At 49.4% G+C, this 20,646-nt stretch overlaps 1 protein-coding gene across 5 annotated transcripts in view; it reads left to right on the forward strand.

Annotated features, from left to right (window-relative positions):
- The window catches only part of GAS7 (growth arrest specific 7), a 304,840-nt gene that overhangs the window by 258,424 nt on the left and 25,770 nt on the right, over positions 1 to 20,646 (forward strand). For all 5 annotated transcript variants that reach the window (XM_017849222.1, XM_017849227.1, XM_017849226.1 and 2 more), the window contains exons 6-9: positions 7,123 to 7,212; positions 10,621 to 10,736; positions 13,677 to 13,751; positions 19,618 to 19,696. In XM_017849222.1, the coding sequence (XP_017704711.1) occupies positions 7,123 to 7,212; positions 10,621 to 10,736; positions 13,677 to 13,751; positions 19,618 to 19,696 (360 nt within the window). The remainder of the gene's footprint in view (positions 1 to 7,122; positions 7,213 to 10,620; positions 10,737 to 13,676; positions 13,752 to 19,617; positions 19,697 to 20,646) is intronic.

The following is a 20,646-nucleotide window of genomic DNA, read 5'->3' on the forward strand; positions in this document are numbered from 1 at the left end:
TCAGTCTTGTCTACTCCCTGACCCTGAGCTCCGCCAAACTGAGCAACATGGTCCCCACCTGTGGGGCATATCCTCTCATCCTGGGTCCTTTCCTTTCCTGCAGTATCCTTCTCACCTGCCCGCCCCTCTGTCTGCTGGGGCCTACTATTATTACCTAAATCTGAGATTCCTCCCCTGGACCCCCAGTCCTTCCAGTAACCTCAGCACCTCGGGCTTACTCCACTGGCAGGTTTATCCCGAAGAATTACAGTGACTTGTTTATGGAACTGTTTGGAGCGGAGATGGTGCGTTATATCCCTAGCCTCTGGCCACTGCACCAAGGAACATCTCCTGAGTACCCCCTGTGTACCCAACAGTGTACCAGCGAGGAGGGAAACAGCAGGGAAAAGATGGTCCCCATCCCCTCATAGAGCAGGCTGTCTGGCAAGGAGGAGAAACGTTAAATAAACCATCACGAGAAATATCATTACAAATGTGTGCATGCAGATTGCTGGGAAGATCTAGTGTAGCGTGTGGCACTGAGCAGCCTTTCGACGGATGTTCGAATGGAAAGTGGATGAGCAAATAGCCCATCACATAGCTTCGTGGTCGAAGCTCGAACTCTGCGGTCAGCTGGGTCTAGATTCGGATACCTTGCTTCTGTGATCCTCGGTTTCCTCATATATGATGAGGCTGTTCTTCCTCCCCTGTGGAGTTGGTAGGAAGATGAAATGAGAATACATGCAAAGCCCTAGAGAGTGTGCCTGAGTCAGGGCTCCCCTGCAGGAGTGAGGATTTGGAGAAATCTCAGTGGGCTTTCTGGGAGGGAGAAATCCCAAAATGAGAGAAGACAGAGACAGTGGCAGGCACCTCCGGGCTCCACCGGAGGACTGGTGTCCTGAAGGAGTGGCAGAAGCAGCAGGGTGATGGGGTCCTTAACGAATTCCCACATTCTACTGCCTCTACTCTTCTGCCCCACCCTGTTTTCTGTTCCTGCATTAGTTTGCTAAGGATTATGGCCTCCTGCTCCATCCATGTCCCTACAAAGGACACGGTCTCATTCTTTGTTACGGCTGCATAATATTGCATGTTGTTTATGTACCACATTTCCTTTATCCAGTCTATCGTTGATGGACATTTAAGATGATTCTATGTTTTTGCTATTGTGAATAGTGCTGCAATGAACGTATGCATACATGTGTCTTTATGTAGAAAGATTTATATTCCTTTGGGTATATACCCAGTAATGGGATTGCTGGGTCAAATGGTAGTTCCGTTTTTAGTTATTTGAGGAATCACCACATTGCTTTTCCACATGGTTGAACTAATTTACACTCCCTCCAACCATGTATAAGTGTTCCCTTGTCTCTGCAATCTCGCCAGCACCTGTTATTTTTTGACTTTTTAATGATAGCCATTCCGATTGGCTTGCCGTGGTATGTCATTGTGGTTTCGATTTGCCTTTCTTTAATGATTAGCGGTGATGAGCATTTTTGCATATGCTTGTTGGCTGCATATATGTCTTCTTTTGAAAAGTGTCTGGGCCGGGTGCAGTGACTCACACCTGTAATCCCAACACTTTGGGAGGCCAAGGTGGGTGGATCATCTGAAGGTCAGGAGTTCAAGACCAGCTTGACCAACATGGTGAAACCCCATCTCTACTAAAAATACAAAAATTAGCCAGGCGTGGTGGTGGGCGCCTGTAATCCCAGCTACTCGGGAGGCTGAGGCAGGAGAATGGCTTGAACCGGGGAGGCGGAGGTTGCAGTGAGCTGAGATCATGCCATTGTACTCCAGCCTGGAACACAAAAGCAAAACTTCGTCTCAAAAAAAAAAAAAAAAAAAGAATAAAAAAGTGTCTGTTTATGTCCTTTGCCCACTTGCCATGTAGGATCTTAAGGGCAGGGCTCTGTGGCTTGTTTATCTCTGTGGCTTGTCTTCCATTCTGGTGGACACAAGGTCTCCCCCAGGGGCTGCCCCATCCCTGCTGAATGGATCACGAATGCTCGTTCTCAAAGTGTGATCCCCAGACCTTCAGCATCACTTGAGAACTCCGACCCCATTTGGAGCTCCTGAATCAGACACTGGGGGGTGGGACCCAGCAACCTGTGTCCTCTAGGTGACTCTGAGGCGTGTTCATCCTCGACTCTGGGACAAGAAGGGGACTGAGTGGTACTGAGGTGGATCTCAGCCCTCCTCAGGACTTATGTGGCCGTTTAGATGATTGGTGTGGAGCCAGCCAGGATGCATCATTGAAGAGGCTGTCCTTGGTACCGTCTCCCACTCTGGCTAGCGGGGTCTGTCTGCACAGGCCTCCTGGGGTGGGCGGTGGCATCCTCACTCCGAGGGTAAGTCAACTCAGGAAGATTCTGGGAAACAAGACTGGCCAAGACCTATTTCCCCTCCTGCCTGCCCCGCGCTTGGCCACGCCTCTTCCTGACATGGGAAAGTCCTTTCTTTGTAGGGAAATGTTTCCCCAACAAGAAGGCAAAGCCAAGAGCAGTTTGGGTGAGGGAAGGCGAGGGAAAGGGGAGAGATACCTGCAGGGCAGGCCACTCCAGAAGGCATTCAGACCCGCCTCTGAGTACCCAAAAGTCTACTCGTTCCGTCATTCTTAACGCTCAATTTACTTTAATGTCATCGTTAATTTATCATTAAATTTGATGGAAATTTTCATAGACTGCATTATTAAGCAAAATAAAGGTGGACCGTGATGACCGTAATTTGTTGAAATGAGAATAACTGGAACACAGAATAAGGAATCTGTGTGCTTTTGAAATCCGTCCCTTTTTTTTTTTTTTTTTTTTTTTTTTTCTTGAGATGGAGTCTCGCTCTGTCGCCTGGGCTGGAGTGCAGTGGCTGGATCTCAGCTCACTGCTGGTTCACGCCATTCTCCTGCCTCAGCCTCCCGAGCAGCTGGGACTACAGGCGACCACCATCTCGCCCGGCTAGTTTTTTTTTGTATTTTTTTTTAGTAGAGACAGGGTTTCACAGTGTTAGCCAGAATGGTCTCGATCTCCTGACCTCATGATCCGCCCGTCTCGGCCTCCCAAAGTGCTGGGATTACAGGCTTGAGCCACCGCGCCCGGCCCATCCCTTGTTTTCATGATTGCGTGCTTGGCAGTGGGTTTTGGAGGCCCAGAAGGAAGACTTGCCTCTGGACGCACCTTGGGGACTTGCCCGAAACCATGGCTTAGGGAGACAGTTTTCTGATGCTGGCCTCAAGAACTGGCCCTTCCTTTTCTCACTCAGGCTGCTGACACCTGGGAGAAAACTCCCCAGCCCCAGCCCATCTTCGTCTAGCCTTTGTTTTTTTTTAATTCATCACAGTGCTCATTTTTTAGAGTTCAGGAAGCTGTGCCTTTTTTTTTTTTTGAGACAGTCTCACCCTGTCGCCCAGGCTGGAGTGCAATGGCGCAATCTCAGCTCACTGCAACCTCCACCTCCCAGGTTCAAATGATCCTCCTGACTCAGCCTCTTGAGTAACTGGGATTACAGGTGCCCACCACCACGCCCGGCTAATTTTTGTATTTTTAGGAGAGACGGGGTTTCACTGTGTTGTCCAGGCTGGTCTCGAACTTCTGACCTTGTGATCTGCCCACCTGGGCCTCCCAAAGTGCTGGGATTACAGGCGTGAGTCACCATGCCCTGCCACAAGGTACCTTTTAAAAAACTATCTTGATTTTCCCCACTCATCATTAAATTCAGATTAAATATTTTTGATAGGATTTTTTTAAACCCAGGCTAAAGTGTAGTGATGTGATCATAGCTTACTGCAGCCTCAACCTCCCAGGCTCAAGAGATCCTCCTGCTTCAGCCTCCCAAGTAGCTGGGACTACAGGCGTGCGCCACCATGCTTGGCTAGTTTTGTTTTTTATTTTTTGTAGAGACAAGGTCGTGCTATGTTGCCCAGGCTGGTCTCGAACTCCTGAGCTCAAGTGATCTGCCCACCTTGGCCTCCCAAAGTGCTGGGATTACAGATGTGAGCCACCATGCCCTGGCCAGGAATCTTACATGGCTAATGTTGTATTCTTAGAAGTTACACATTTTGTAAAGAAGAAAGAGGCCCAGCACAGTGGCTCATACCTGTAATCCCAGCACTATGGGAGGCCGAGGAGGGCGGATCACTTATGGTCAGGAGTTTGAGACCAGCCTGGCCAATGTGGTGAAATCCTGTCTCTACTGAAAATACAAAAACTAGCCAGGTGTGGTGGCACACACCTGTAATCCCAGCTACTCGAGAGAGGCTGAGGCAGGAGAATCACTTGAGACAGGGAAGCAGAGGTTGCAGTGAGCCAAGATAGTGCCGCTGCACTCCAGCCTAGTGACAGAGCTAGACTCTGTCTCAAATAAATAAATGAAAAGAAAAGGAGAAAGAGAAGAAGGGATTATCCTTGGCAGAATTTGGTGTAGCCCTGTCATCTCCAGTATTCTCCATGTCATTCCTGCCCCGATCCTTCTGCTGAGTCATGTTTCCCTCTAGGTTGGTGGGGACCTCAGCCTTCACCTTAACCACATGTCAGGATCCGGGAGGAGGAAGCTTTTTCTTTTGCCTGGGACTTCTCCCCAGACTGCGACTGAGATCTGTGCGCTGGCAGCTGAGGAGGGGGTGTGGGCTGGATTTACTTCTAACCACCCAGGAGCTTCCTGAACCAGAGGTCACAACTGGAGGTCCATGGGCCCGACTTGGCTGGCAGAAGAGTTTGTTGGGCTTACATGGTGTTATTGTTTATATTATTATGGTTTTTAACCTTGAATTAATTGCCAACACTTAGAAATGGAGACACTTTGCATAGAAATCCCCATTTTCAGCTTCCCTCGAGTCAACACGTAATCCGTCAGCACTGCATTCCTCAGAAGGGCTTGACAACAGTTGGCAAAAGCTGAGCGGAACCTGCCCCTTGGATGTATCTCTGTAGCCTCCGACCCCTGCCCACAGCAGAGGCTGTCCGCCCTCCTATCCCAGCTGCAGTTTCTGTGACACTTGGGCACCTCACTGGCTTGCACGCCCCGCCCAGCTTTGGAGTTTGTGTCCTGGACTCAAAACCTCAGGGCGGGATCATTTTTTAATGTGTGACATTTTCCACTTCAGCAGGTGCTTGGGCTGCAAGGAGGGGTTAAAGACTTATAAGGCTCAGGCCTTGCTCCCACAGAGGAAGCAAATTAGCCCACGTTCTAGGAGAGGTGGGAATCTGGGGCCTGAAGCCACCTCCACACAGTGGGGAAAAACCAGGGAGCATTGCAGATGTGCTTAGGCAGAAAAGTCTGAGACGACCCAGAAGTTTCTGTACTTCACTCTCCTTAGCTAGGGCCAGCCTTACACGTGCAGCCCAGATTATAATTTTTTTTTTTTTTTTTTTTTTTGAGACAGAGTCTCGCTCTGTCACCCAGGCTGGAGTGCAGTGGCGCAATCTCGGCTCACTGCAACCTCCACCTCGTAGGTTTAAGCGATTTTCCTGCCTCAGCCTCCTGAGTAGCTGTGATCACAGGCGCCCACCACCACACCTGGCTAATTTTTGTATTTTTAGTAGAGAAGGTGTTTCACCATGTTGGTCAGGCTGGTCTCGAACTCCTGACCTCATGATCCGCCTGCCTCGGCTCCCAAAGTGCTGGGATTACAGGTGTGAGCCACCGTGCCCAGCCCCCCAGATTATAATTTTAAGCTGTATTTGTTCGTATGATACATATCATGACATAAAATTTGCAAGGTAACCTCTCCCCCCGACCCTAACCCACACAGTTCCTTTCCTTGGAAGCAAATGATGTTACCTGTTGCCAGAAGTATTTGATACGCAAATAACCAAATGTATATTATACAAGTGACCCTTGAACAACATGGGGGCTAGAGGTGCCCCCTCTCCACCCATCGTCCAAAACTAACATATAACTTTGGACTCCTTCAGAACTTAACTCCTAACAGCCTCTTGTTGAGTGGAAGCCTCCCTGACATGAACACATATGTTGCATGTTTATGTGTATTATACACTGTATCCTTACAGTAAACTAGAGAAAATAAAATGTTAAGACAATTACAAAGAAGAAAAATATAATTACTGTTCTTTAGGTGGAAGCGGATCATCCTCACGGTCTTCATCCTCAGCATCCTCACATTGAATGGCCAAAGGAGGAATAGGAAAAGGAGGGGCTGGTCTTGTCTCGGGTCACAGAGGCAGGAGAGAAAATACACGTATAAGTGAACCCCTGCACTTCAAACCTGTGTTGTTCAAGGGTCCACTGTATATCTCTTCCTTCTTAAAAAGGAACTATAATACTCTTTGCTTGCCTTTTTTTTTTTTTCTTACCTTCACCTAACCGAATATACTGGCACACTTTCCTTATTAAAAAAAATTTTTTTTTTGCAAGAGAGTTTCGCTCATACAATGGCGTGATCTCAGCTCATTGCAAAGCTAGAGGGCAATGGTGCCATCTCGGCTCACTCCAACCTCTGCCTCCTGGGTCCAAGTGGTTCTCCTCCCTCAGCCTTCCCGACTAGCTGGGATTACAGGCATGCGCCACCACGCCCAGCTAATTTTGTATTTTTAGCAGAGATGGGGTTTCTCCATGTTGGTCAGGCTGGTCTCAAACTCTCGACCTCAGGTGATCCTCCCGTCTCAGCCTCCCAAAGTGCTGGGATTACAGGCGTGAGCCACTGCGCCCAGCTGCTTTTCTAATTAAATTTAAGAACTTTATCACTGCGTCCTTTCTGATTTCTGTAGGTGTCTGTCTGTCTCATACTTTGTTTAACCATTCCCCTACTGATGGACATTGGAGTTGTTTTCCGGCCTTTAACTACCGTAAATAGTGCTGTCATGAAAAAGCATGTATGGACATCACCACCCCCATGCAACTGTATCTGTAGGATAGACTCTTGTGCAATTGCTGGGTCAAAGGCACTGGATGTTTGCAATTTTGATCCTAGTAAACTGCCCTCTAGAGCGGTGGTACTGGTTCACAGCCCCTCTGGGGTGGTGGTGAGTGCCTGTTGCCCCTCATATGAAGTGCTGGCCCCTGGAGCACGGGAAGATCCCTGTGCATGTTCTGTCAATATGGAGGCTGCTGTAGTGCCATGTTCCCCGGGAGCAAAGCCTTCCTCGCTATTCCAGTCTCCAGCGGAGCCATTCTTTCTTGTTCTGTGCCCTACAGATAAACTGTGTGACGTTCCCTCACCCAGACACGATGCCGGAACAGCAGCTGCTGAAACCAACCGAGTGGAGCTACTGCGACTACTTCTGGGTAAGCAGTGCCTCAGTTTCCCCCACGGCGTGACCCCGATGACTGAGAGTGGACCCCCAGGATGGGTGGGAGGGAACTGGATCTCAAGGTGGAGGAGGCCTTTCTCATTGGAGCCTGAAGGGCTGGGGTTAAATTTTACACCCGAGACAGGAACTTAGGACCTTCTTGGAGTCCAGCTCATTCTCTAAATCTCAGGGATTCAGCAGGACTTTTGTTCACATTACAGACACTTCAACCAGAACGTAGGTAAGCGGAGGGCCATTTTCTCCAATGCTCAGTGAAGGCAGGAGACTAGAATCCGCCTCAATAAATGAACGTGGGCTCCAGACCTGCTTGTCACTTACGTGAGTGACGTTGGACGAGGGCTTCACCTCCTCGGGCCTCACTGTGTTCATCAGAATTGTGAGGCGGTGGGGCCACAGGATCTTCAGAGAGCTCCAGCTTGGATAATCCTACCGTTCTGAAACTTTCGCAGATCGCTTAGCGAACACAGAGTTTTGGTTTTGCAAGATTAAAGAAAGTTCTGTTCGTGGATGGTGGCGATGGTGGCACAGCCGTGTGAATGTACTTCATGCCACTGAACCGTATTCTTAAAAATGGCTAAAATGGTCAGTTGCATGCTAGGTGTAATTTTTTTCCACAATAAATAAATTTTTGAAAATGCAGAGTCCTATACTTCTGAACATTCTGGGAATGGTCCTGGGCCATTTGCATGTGAAAGTCATCGTGTCTTTCAAAATTAGATCACCCCTTTCTGGAATCAGTTAGTAGGGATGGTCATACAACCCTGTGAATATATTAAAAACCACTAAATTGTACACTTCAAAAAAACAAGTGTCCAAAGACCCCAGGGAACAATAAATAAGTAAAAACTTGTTTTCACCACTGTGCAGAATGGATTTTTTGAGACAGAGTCTCACTCTGTCTCACCCATATTGGAGTGCAGTGGTGCGATATTGGCTCACTGCAGCCTCCATCTCCTGGGTTCAAGCGATTCTCCTGTCTCAGCCTCCTGAGTAGCTGGGTACAGGTATGTGCCACCACACCAAGCTATTTTTTTTTTTTTTTTTTTGAAGTAGAGACGGAGTTTCACCATGTTGGCCATGCTGGTCTCAAGCTCCTGGCCTCAGGAAGTCCACCCGCCTTGGCCTCCCAAAGTGTTGGGATTACAGGTGTGAGCCATCGCGCCCAGTCGGATTATCTACACTTTTTAGATTTGCTAACCGAATACTAGAAAAAAGGTGCTTTTTTCTTTCTACAAAATCACTTGTACCTTAGAAGATACACAAAGATCCCTGTTGCCTCCACCTCTCACCAAGGCACAATTTCTGTAGCTCCAGCTGTGCTGCATCTAGGGTAGAGATCTGTGCACAGGTTGAGGAAACAGTATAAAGGGGCTTATCTTTGGCACCAGACAGACCTGGGCAGGTGAGCTCAGAGGGGGTAAGCAAGCATCAGAGTGTGCAAGATTTTCTAGGCCCCAGTAAGTGAGTTTTATTCTGCTTGCAGAAGGAGGATGTTAGAAGGTCTTAAGCAGCAGTATGATGTGATCTGATTCATAGACGTTGTGCAGGCAGGGGTGGGAAGTTGACAGGTGACTGGAAGAGACCAGGAAAGATGGTAGTGGCGGCAGAGAGGGAGAGATGTACCTGGGTTTGGAAACATCATCTCTCAAGAGAGGTGCAGTAAATGGAGGGTTCAAGGAGAGAGCGGTTTGAGCCCCAGAAAATGGGTATCCTGGGAGCCTGGAGGTCAGCGTGTGGGGTCTCAAGCCTTGGAAAGTTGGCAGGAATGTCTGATCCGGAGAGTGACACTTTCCATCCTAGAGGGGAGGCAGGTTTGAGCTCAGTATTTGGGTAATTTTCCTTCTGATTTTTCATCAAGATGTAGCATTCGTAGGGTGAAGCGCAGCGATCTTCGGTGGAGATTGCTTTTAAACTGCAAGAACAGCCCGACTATGACCCCGTAGGGTGGTGATCTCCCCGTCATCAGGGATGTTAGCAGTGTGACCAGAGGGCTTTGAGTTATGGCACCCAAGGGAGGGGCCCCACATGGGGGAACTGGGAAGGTGTCGATAAAATCCTTCATCTACTTGTGATCGTAAATGGGGTTCCCTGCAGGCATCAGCAACCCCTTTTCTTTCCCCTCTCCTAAAATGTGTGATCTGGATGGGATCTGAGAGATGCAACCCACTCTTATTTCAAGGGGGTGGTCTGTGGGGTTACTGCCTAAGATTGGAGACCCTGTGGCTGGACACTGTTTTCACCAGTGCACCTCTCTGTCTGGGATATCAAAGACCTGTTCTGAACACCCTTCATTAAGTATCAAAGTGTTTGAGCCTGGGTTCCTGATAGGGAAAAGCTGTAAGGGGGAGGACACTTTTAGGCATGCCCGTGGCTGGTGCCTGGAATGGCCCTGGGAGCTGGTGCCACGGCCGTGTGGGCAGATGTGTGGGTGAATCTCAGGCGGGGGAATGGCAGGAAAGGGGCATTCAGGTGTGCTGGAAGAAATGCAGGTAATACAAAATAAAATAAAACATTTAATTTTGAAATTTTAAGAATATTTGTTTGCAAAATTAATTGGGTCCTAAGTATTTATTTCATTGACTTGCCCATCCTCCCCAAGTTTGGACTTTTATTTAAAAGTAACTAATTACAGATACCATTTATTGGGTACATAATATGTGCTCAGCAATGTGCTCAGCTGTATACATATGTCATTTACCCTGAAGTGACCCTCTGAAGGTGGGGCTGTTATTTCCTCAGTTTTGCAGATGAAAAAACTAAGGCCTGGAGTGAGTGAAGAACTTGGCCAAGTTCACCCAGCCAGTATTTCAGGGCAGCCTGCCCTGTCCTCTCCTCTGGCCTCCCTTCGATCCAGTTTCTCCCTGTGACTGATTTTTCTCTCCCGTGATCTTTTATGAATGTGTGTTTAGAGGGTGTCACTGCCCTACCAATGTAAGAAGCTGATAGAAGACAGGATGGCTTAAGGCTGGGGGCACCTGCTCCTGAGCTCACACATAGTCCAGCTGGGAGTCAGGATGCCAAGATTCGCCGAGGGCCAACCCAGGCTCTGCAGCCACCTGGTTGGAAGTCGTAGGCCGTTAGGCATCACAGCCGGCGCTCTTGGACACTTGCCCTTCTTCCTCTCAGTTCCCAGGTTGAGAGAGTTAAGGGGCTTGGATGTGGGGATACAGCAACTATAAGAGCCTGAGCATCAGAAAGCACTGTTGGGAGAGGGGGCACCAGGAGAGACATCCGAGTTAGGGCAGCAGAGACAGCTGTTCCCATGTCTTGTTCTGGGCTTGGGTTGCCAGACACATCTGGGAGCTGTCCTCTCTCTTCACCACTCTCCCTGGCTCCAGATGCAGACTTGCCCTAAACTCTTGTGCTTCTGCTTCCTTTGCAGGCTGATAAGAAGGACCCCCAAGGCAACGGCACTGTGGCTGGGTTTGAACTACTGCTCCAGAAACAGCTGAAAGGCAAACAAATGCAGAAGGAAATGTCAGAATTCATCCGGGAAAGGTGAAGCCTGGGCCCCTCCCAGCCCTGGGGCCTGGCACCAGTGTTCCCCGGGGGCCCTGTGGCCAGGGGGCGACAGCACAGGACTCAGCACTGCACACTCAGCATTGGGCTGGTTAGCACCAGGTGGCAAACTCATGGCCCCTGGGAGAGATCTGGTCAACAGATGTGTAGCTTTGGCCGATACAATGTTTTTAAATATTTGAACCAACACAAAAACATGGGTAGATTTCATAGTAAAATCTGGATATTTTGCACACCTTGAAAGAACAGAAGCGTTGGCAGGTTTGCCTCCACATCCCTCACACGACGATTGGCTGGAGCTGAGTAGTAGCTACTCTTGTAGAGGGGGGTGTGTGTTCGTGTTCTCATTTTGCCGCAGTCTCCACCACTCCGTACTGTGTTCTCCCGCAGACCTCTTCACTCCTTTACTTATGTACCTGGCCGTCATTTGAAGCACTGCCCTTTACCATAACCAATGGGGGGAAAGTTAGAGTTCAATTCATCATTAGCCAAAACCTATGTTCCAGGGCAGGAGATGTAGAGCCCTCCTCCTACCCCATCCCTGCCTCAGGGATTGTAACAGTGTTTTGTCTAAAGAGCTTGGCAACACAGATGAAGAAACAATAAATTTAGCCCAATGGAAATGGAGAAATCTACAAAGGGAAAGAGAAGTTCCTTCTCTATCTCCTTCCTCCTCTCTCTCTCTCTCCAAGTTCTGAGGTCCTGTTCAGCATACACTCACATACCCACACACCTACACATACCCACCTGTCACGCATGTGCACACACACACAACACTTCCCATCTGGAGTTGGAAATATTTATAGCAAATCGCAATATCTTTTAAAAATATTTATTTTTTTTTTTTCTTTATGAGACAGAGTGTTGCTCTGTCACCCAGGCTGGAGTACAGTGGCATCATCTTGGCTCACTGCAACCTCTGTCTCCGGGGTTCAAGCGATTCTCCTGTCTCAGCCTCTGGAGTAGCTGGAATTACAGGCGTGCACCACCACGCCCAGCTAATATTTTGTATTTTTAGTAGGGATGGGGTTTCACCATGTTGGCCGGGCTGGTCTCGGTACTCCTGCGCTCAGGTAATCCGCCCACCTCAGCCTCCTAAAGTGCTGGGATTACAGGTGTGAGCCACTGCGCCCAACCAAAAATTTTCCTTTTTAATTATAACAGCCATAATCAAGCCCTAATGCTTTGGCGTTTTGAAGCACCCCTTTCCCTTAGAGGGCCTATTTTCAGATGAGATCGGATGTGTTCAGGGTGGTATGGGTGTAGACAGAGGGCCTACTTATTTGTATAAGGGCCTGATTATTTGTATAATCAGATCCTTATTTTATGACCCATTAAACTGGTGGGAAATGGAGAGGTTGCATGGCTTGGGTTTGAGAAGACAATGGTATAAAACACGCAAATAGGAAACTGGCTGCAAAAGCCAAAGCTTGAACACGCTTATGGTTTATATTTCCATAACAACGTCTTGTTAGCAAATAAATGGAAACTGCCATTTCAGGACATTCTGGGCTTCCTAGAGAAAACGCAGACACCATCCACCTTGGGATCTTGGGAAGGCCTTTTAGTGCCAGGAGAGGTGAGAGCTGAGGCTCAGAGTTGGGAGCCTCCCTGGCTCGAGGACAGGTGCTGGCTGGTTTGCTGGGGTCTTGGTTTCGGGAAGTGGGGCAGAGGTGGAGGTGACGCACGCTTTGGTCCTGGAGGTGAGACACAGGAGGCAGACAGCGTATGCACCTCGTGTGTCTGGTGCGTGCGGTCGGCATTGAGGAGCCGGGAGTGTGGCATGGATAGATTTACTTTCTACAGATCTCTCTTGGCCACAGTCTGGGGGTGAAGGTAGGGGGATGGAGAGGAAGTGACTGAGGCAGATCAGTTGGAATGAGACTCAGGAGGACCTAGAGACTAGTTGAAGGTGGAGGTGAGAGAAAAGCAGGGCAAGAAGGAACGAGATTGTGAGTCTCCTGATGCCAAGTCATGCAATTATTATTACTCGGAATGCCACCGCCAGGCTTTGTCAACCGCCCTCTCTCCATCATCGTACCCTTTGGGTGCCAGGTGCTTGAGCGGCTGGGAAGCAAATGCTGTGGTCCCAGCACCTCTGGAGCTTTTCTGTTCGCTGTGTGATGGACCAGGGGCTCTCTGAATCCTGGGCTCTGGCCAGCTCTGGTTGGCATAAGCATAGCTCCTCTGTCTCCCACTGTGGCCCAGAGGACCACTTAGGTGGCGAACAATACCTCTGACAACATGCTTAACACGACGTGGCAGATAATACAGGGCACTCCCTGGGGAGCTGCCTTGCAAATGTGTCAAAGGCCTGCCTGCCGGAAGCTACATCCAAGGCGACTTTCCTCTCCAGGGAAATAGAATCTACCTGCAGCCCTGGGCACTGCCAGGTTTCCATGGAAATACTTGCACCCAGCAGGCTTGACAATCAGAGGCACTGGGGGTGTGAGACAGTAGGGAGATCTTCTGTTCTGCTGCTGAGGGCCCGAGGCCACCTGGGAGTTCTGGGGCTGGAAGGGAGAGGGCACAGCACTGGGTATTGCTGGTAGTCCATCATGAGTTGCAAGCATTCGTTCCTTCCTTCATTCATGTATTCATTCAGGGGTCTTATGTTTCCCGTTCTGTGCTGGGAACTGTGTAAACGCCAGTTCCCGTCTTCACAGCTCTAGGAGACAGGAGAAAATATCCTACTTTGCAGATGAGGAGATGGAGGTCCAGACAGTTTTGTTCATTCGTTTATCCAACAAGTATTTATTAAGCACGTACTACATGTCAGGTGGACAGACAAGAGTCATGCAGTCTCAGAGCTTATGGTCTAGTGGGTTCCTTTCCACGGCTAAGGTGTGCAGGGCAGCAGGGCAGATCCACCATCTGGCACTGGAGAGCTGATGTGTGTTGGGTTTTCTGTCGTTGCAGGATAAAGATTGAAGAAGACTATGCGAAGAACTTAGCTAAGCTGTCTCAGAACTCCTTGGCTTCTCAGGAGGAAGGGTGAGTGGGTAGGAGAGAGGTGGGAGTGGGGAGGATGGGGGGGTCACTGAGGAAGGGGGATCAGCCACTCATCACTGCTCACTGGCATGGCCCCAGTTTGGATGGGGAGCTCTCCATAGGCCTGGCTGAAGGTGGGCACTCGTGGCTCAGGTAGGTACTCATGACTTAAGATGTGTGCCCGTGGCCCAAGCAGGGCACCCGTGACTGAAGGTGTGGGCGTCCACACTCAAAAGGGCACTTGCGGCCGGGCGCAGTGGCTCACGCCCATTATCCCAGCAATTTGGGAGGCCGAGGCGGGTGGATCACAAGGTCAGGAGTTTGAGACCAGCCTGGCCTACATGGTGAAACCCCATCTCTACTAAAAATACAAGAATTAGCCGGGTGTGGTGGCGGGTACCTGTAGTCCCAGCTACTTGGGAGGCTGAGGCAGGAGAATGGCGTGAACCCAGGAGGTGGAGCTTGCAGTGAGCCAAGATCGCGCCACTGTACTCCAGTCTGGGCGACAGAGCAAGGCTTCATCTCCAAAAAAAAAAAAAAAAAAAAGACACTTCCGCATTGTCTTCTCTTTAGTGACCAAGGGCCATGTTCCAGATGTTGGAGTATGTCAGAATCCCCTCTGATCTGACCCCTGCTAGCTGGGCAGCAGCTTCTAGATGCCCACTCCAGCTCCCCTTTCTCTAGGGGCAGGCTGGGAGGAAGCTGGGTATGACAGGGTATTGTACCTGGCCCCTTTGGAGCTCTCTCCTCCGGGCTTGAGGCACAGGCTCCTTTCCCACTAATGCTGTGACTGGTGAGTGGGACTTGGGCTGGGAGAAGCTTAACCCAACCCTCCCAGCCACAGAAGGATTCCTAGTGGGTAAAAAAGTCTCAGCCCTTATGCATTCCTGGGGGAAATGGAATATGGTGCAACCACTGTGGAAAACAATCTGATTGTTCCTCAAAAAGCTAAGCATAGAATTACCATTTGACCCAGCAATTCCATTCCTAGGTTTATACCCAAAAGAATTGAGTACAGGCACTCAAACTAATACACGTATACACATGTACAGAGCAGCAATATTCATAACAGCCAAAAGGTAGAAACAACCCACGTTCCACCCAGCGATGAGAGGATAAACAAATGGTGGTGTATGCACAATGGATATCCATGGATAGACAATGGAATATTATTTACCCATGAAAAGGAATGGAACACTAATACATGCTACTGTGTGGATGAGCCTTGAAAACATTCTGCTAAGTTACAGGAGCCGGGCACAAAAGGTCTCATAGTGTATGATTCCATTTATGTAAAACGTCCAGAACAGGCAAACCCATGGAAACAGAAAGTGGATTGTCATGTGCTTGCCAGGGTCTGAAGGAGGAGGGGAATGGGTTGTGACAGCTTAGGGGCTACCGGGTTTCCTTTTGGGGTGTATATTCATCTGGTTGGGCTGCCACAACAAGATGTCCCAGACTGAGTGGCTGAAACTACAGAAATTTATTTTCTCATGGCTCTGGAGGCTGGGAAGTCCAAGATCAAGGTGTCAGCAGGGTTGGTGCCTGGTAAGGACTCTCCCATTGGGTTGCAGATGGCAGCCTTCTTATTGTGTGTTCATGCAGCCTTTCCTTGGTGTGTACTCAGAGAGAGAGCTCTGTGATGTCTTTTTTTTTTTTTTTTTTTTTTTTTTTTTTTTTTTTTTGAGACAGAGTCTTGCTCTGTTTCCCAGGCTGGAATGGCCTGATATCAGCTCACTGCAACCTCCACCTCCCAAGTAGCTGGGACCACAGGCATGTGCCACCATACCTGGCTGATTTTTTGTATCTTTAGTAGAGATGGGGTTTCACCATGTTGGTCAGGCTGGTCTAGAACTCCTGACCTCAGGCAATCCACCGGCCTCAGCCTCCCAAAGTGCTGGAATTGCAGTGTGAGCCACTGCGCCTGGCCAATGTCTATTTTTATAAGGACACTAATCCTATCAGATCAGGGCTGCACCCTTATGACCTCATTTAACCTTAATTACTTCCTTAGAGGCCCCGTTGCCAAATGCAGCCACATTGTGGGTTAGGGTTTTAACCTAAGAATTTTGGCAGGACATAAACCTTTAGTCCATACCAGTGTGACGAAAATGTTTTGGAACTAGATAGAGGTGGTAGTTGCACTCACAAAACGGGTGTTTGATTCGGTCTTGTCCTAAATGCGCCTGAATTGTTCACTTTTAAACGGTTAATTTTATGTTATATGAATTTGACCTCAGTAAAAACACAAAGACTCTTAGGAGGTTAGAGCTGAAAAGGTCCCTAGAGGTCCTCTCTCTTCCAACCTCCTTCTGGTGCTGGTCTGTGTTTGAATTCCTCCTCCAAGGGGAGTGAACCCCGAGGAAGGAAGACATTCTATTGTGGGACGGCTGTGGTTGTCAGCGAGCCGTGATGTTCAACCACCAGTCCAAATCTGCCTTCATGGCTTGAAATCCTTCAGGGGACTGAGATTTTGCCAGCCCAAATGTGGCTTTGATTAAGCCCTCCACATGAGTTGGCTGTGCAGCCAGGCGGCCTCCTTGGAATGGTTCTCACCCTCCCCACCAGCCACAGACCACAGGGCAGCCCAGCAAGACCAGCGTCCCTTCCACAGATGTAAATGAGGTTAATTCATTCCTGGCCTCCTCCTGCTCCGTGCACGGGGCCTGAAATGGGGCAGGAAGGCAGCACATAGAGGAGCAGCTCTTGCTGCCTGGGAAGGGGCTTTCCTAAGTCTCCTCGTGCCCTGCAACTACTGTGCCGCTCTGGAGTCTTCCGGCTTCCACCTCTCCGGCCTGGGCTGCTGCCAAGGACACTGTGTCCTGGCCAACACGCACAGCATATGCTCCTCACCCAAGCAGTCCAGCTCCGTGAGTCAGGACCACACTGCCATACTGTACACACATGCACGGACAAATACAGAGACAAACAGCACAAGCTCACATACATGCATCAGGGCCACTGCCCCATAGATGTACACATTACTCCTCACCCTGTGTGCCCACATAGCAGCCCCATGCACACACTCCTATAGCAGGCACTGGAGCATGAACACATGAGCCCCCTACATACAGTGTGCAACGACACTGATTTACATTTACACACAGCTTTGGACATTTAACCCCATCTCCTTGAAGACTTTCAAAGCAAAGCAGGAGTCTAGAAATTTGGAGCAGTTGAGGAAGATGCTGCTCAGGGAGGCTGGAGTGGCTTTTGCAGTTCAACTTCTGTCCAAATTAGATTTCACAGGATATGTGCACATTGGTAAATAAGCAGAATTCGGCTGTTTGTTCTGCCTTTAGTTTTTCTCTCCTGTGTGGAAAGGAAATGGGATTTTGGTTTTCCTAGTGGGCGGTCATGACAACAACATGCATTTTGATTTGGCGTGCCTCAAACTATATGTTGGAACAGAGATGCATCTCATATTTTGTTTTGTTTTTCATTAACTGTTTATCAGATGAAAAATCTCTTTTCGAATGAATTTGTAAGTAGCTTTTTAATAAATGGTGACATGACTCCAAAGAGCCTGGAATATTGGAGAGCAGGGAGGCATTCATCAAGGATGCACTGGCTCAGAGGGGTCCATCTGAATGTCTGGAGAGATGTCCTCCCACTTAGCAGTGCCCGGCCTGGAGGTAGAGCTGAGGACGTTGTGTTGGGTGGAAAACCATGGTTCTTCCTTTCCTCCCAGTTGCCCAGAGATGACATTCTCAGGCCACCATGGCTGTCCCTGGGCCATTTACCTGCCATGTGCTCTGCTGACAGTAGACTGACAGCTCTGTGGAAAGATGCATGTGCTCATACAAAGCCTGGGCACTGCCCAGGGCCTTTTTGACTCTGTGACTCTTGTTCGTACCTCCTGCCAGCTGCTGTGGGTGGCTCAGCTGCAGGGGCAAACCCCTCGCACCTCCCTTTAATCCAATTCCCACTCCTCCCAGGACAGCCTCCATATGTTTCAAATAGTGTTGGCTTTCACCCTAGAGCTAGGAGGCATCTTGAAATAATTTGTGTGTATGGCGTGAGGTAGGGCCAAGATTCCTTTTCCTCCTATGGATGTGCAGTTGTCTCTGCACCATTTGTTAAAAAGATCATCTGTTTTCCCCCATGGAAATATCTTAACCTCTTTGCTGCAGTCAATCGACCCTAGCTGTGTAACTCTGTGTTCTGCTCTGCTGATCTGTGTAACTGCCAGGACTGCTCCCGCCACCCCTGGACCTCCTACCCACCTGTTGAATCAGGTGGGACACCCAAGCCACCCAGAGGGTGTGGTGTACCCCAGCACAGCTTCCTGGAGCTCAGGCCCTTCAGGCAGAGACAATTGTCAACAGCTTGGATTGCCCCGTTTCATACTCCAATGCTTCTCTGGTGGCTTCCCCTGCCAGGATCACTGAGGGGACCTTTCTTTGCTGCTGGACTCCTAGATAAAATCAGGCAGTCATTTCCCATAAACACCCACCTCGGCCTGAGCCAGCACCACCCACCACACAGGCCTGGCCAGCCATCAGAGGGATCTGCTGTGCTCTTTTGGGCAATTCTTTGCTGCTGGCTGCTCTGCTCTAGACCCAGAAGCCTCACCACATGCTGTCTTTTAATCAGCTTTTGCCACTCGACTTTAATGAATTCTCTGGGGGAAGTGGCTTTTTGGATGATATTAAGTCAACGGAACATTTCAGCCTGAATTTACTGGCTGTGTTGAAGAGGCTGGGAGCAAGAAAGCAGGGGTATCATTTGGAAGGGTCATGGGGTTAAAGAGCTCCAAATCATAGAGAATGTAGCCTGGGGCCTGCATTGGCAAGTCTTAGGGACTTCAGGCGATCTCTTCTACATGAAGCCCCTCCTTGGAGTGGAGAAGTGATGCCGCTAAGAGGACTTGGCCCTTCTCTAGTAAGCTGTGGGCCGCATCAGGGCTCACAGCTAGAGAAGCAGTGCTAGAGGAGACCGTGCTTCCGAGAATGGCAGTGGGAGCCTTCTCTGCCCTGTGGCTGCATCTAGGTCACTGGACCCACACAGTCCATCTTTGCCCCTTCTGGAAGCCAGGCAGCTGGGGTTTTTCCCATAAGCAGGGCTGCATGGTACCTTGTGTTTGAAAAGAGCTTCTCTGGCTGGGCACGGTGGCTCATGCCTGTAATCCCAGCACTTTGGGAGGCCGAGGCTCACCTGAGGAGTTCAAGACCAGCCTGGCCAACATGGCAAAACGCTGTCTTTACTAACAATACAAAAATTAGCCAGACCTGGTGGCGCACTCCTGTAATCCCAGCTACTCGGGAGGCTGAGGCAGGAGAATTGTTTGAACCCAGGAGGCAGAGGTTGCAGTGAGCCAAGATCGCGCCACTGCACTCCAGCCTGGGGGACAGAGCACGACTCTGTCTCAAGGAACAAACAAACAAACTAAAAGAGCTTCTCCCTGGAATAGACCCTGTTTCCTTCCTTGATTTATTAGCAGATGCTTGCACCCCTCATCGGCAAACCAGGGAGGGGTGATGTGAAAGCTCTTGGGACAGTGATGGCCCAGGGATCAAGGCCCTCACTGCAGCTGAGGCTTTGGAATGTCCCCATACCTGCCTCCTGCACCTTCCTGGGTCCTTGTGAGCCTCTGGATTTCTAGGAATCCCCCGCCACTGGGCTGTGTGCCACAGTCTGTTTCCTTAGCTTGCAGAGGTAAGGTGAGCTCTCTTGGACCTTGGTGGCTCATCGGACCCTGTGAGTTGAAACGTGATGCTCATGTCTGGTTTCTGCCCAGCCTCTGCCTCATCTGCATCCGCATTCTCAGCTGTCATATACCTCCCTGAGACCTGGGGTGGAGCCCCACCGTCCCGCCTCAGGAAGGGCTTTGGCTTCTGACCTGAGTCTCATGGTCTTTGTATTGCAGCTCCTTGGGCGAGGCGTGGGCCCAGGTGAAGAAGAGCCTGGCGGACGAAGCAGAAGTTCACCTCAAGTTCTCTGCCAAGGTAACCCCTCCCTGCAGCCGCTCTCCTTTGGTCTTACACACTGGGGTACTGAAAAACAGTTAACAACTGTCTCTCCAGTTTGCCCTGTTTGCCATTTTCCCTGGTGTCAACTTGAACGTATCAACATGAAGTCACGGAATACGGAGTTGGGAAGACATGCCCAGTGGCTCACCATGAGATGGTGCTTTTATACAGATACAGTAGCACAAATAACCATCAGTATCCACCGAGAGCATGGGAAATAGTAAAGTGTAGTTAGGAGGCGGTAAGTGCTGGGTATTAATCGTCTTGGTTTTTCATTTTTTGTTATTTTTAAAAAGACAAGGTCTCACTCTGTTGCCCAGGCTGGAGTACAGGGTCATGACCATAGCTCACTGCAACCTCAGCCTCCTGGGCTCAAATGATCCTCCCACCTCAGCCTCCCAGGTAGCTGGGACAACAGGTGCATGCAGCCACGCCTGGGTAATTTTTTATTTCTTTGTAGCGATGGTATCTCACTATTTTCCCCAGGCCGGTCTTGAACTCCTGGCTTCAAGCAGTCTTCCTGCCTCTAACCCCCAAAATGCTGGGATCACAGACATGAGCCACTCTACCTGGCCTATGACCTTTGTTTTTAATATAATTAATTCAATTATAAGTTTATATCATTTCCTTTTGATAATGGCTGTGTTTAACAACCAGCAAACAGAATTCCTGAAAATTTAACATTCGGCTCTTGGGAGCCATTGGGAGCAGGCCTTAACACACCCCCCGGTTTCTCAGGGCAGCCCCTGAGTGATGAAGCCCTGCTTGCTTTTTGCCTGGCTTTCAGAGGAAAGGAGTAGCATGTCCTGTCTCTTCCTAGTGTCAGGAAATACTAGGTTATGCCAAAGGAATAATTTTTTTTTTTAATTTGTGGTGGTTGCAAAATTTCAGAACAAGTAGAGTCCTTCCTTCCTTCCTCCCTCCCT

This window comes from Rhinopithecus bieti, unplaced genomic scaffold (assembly GCF_001698545.2).
Source record: "Rhinopithecus bieti isolate Rb0 unplaced genomic scaffold, ASM169854v2 scaffold_31527, whole genome shotgun sequence".
Taxonomy (NCBI): Eukaryota; Metazoa; Chordata; class Mammalia; order Primates; family Cercopithecidae; genus Rhinopithecus; species Rhinopithecus bieti.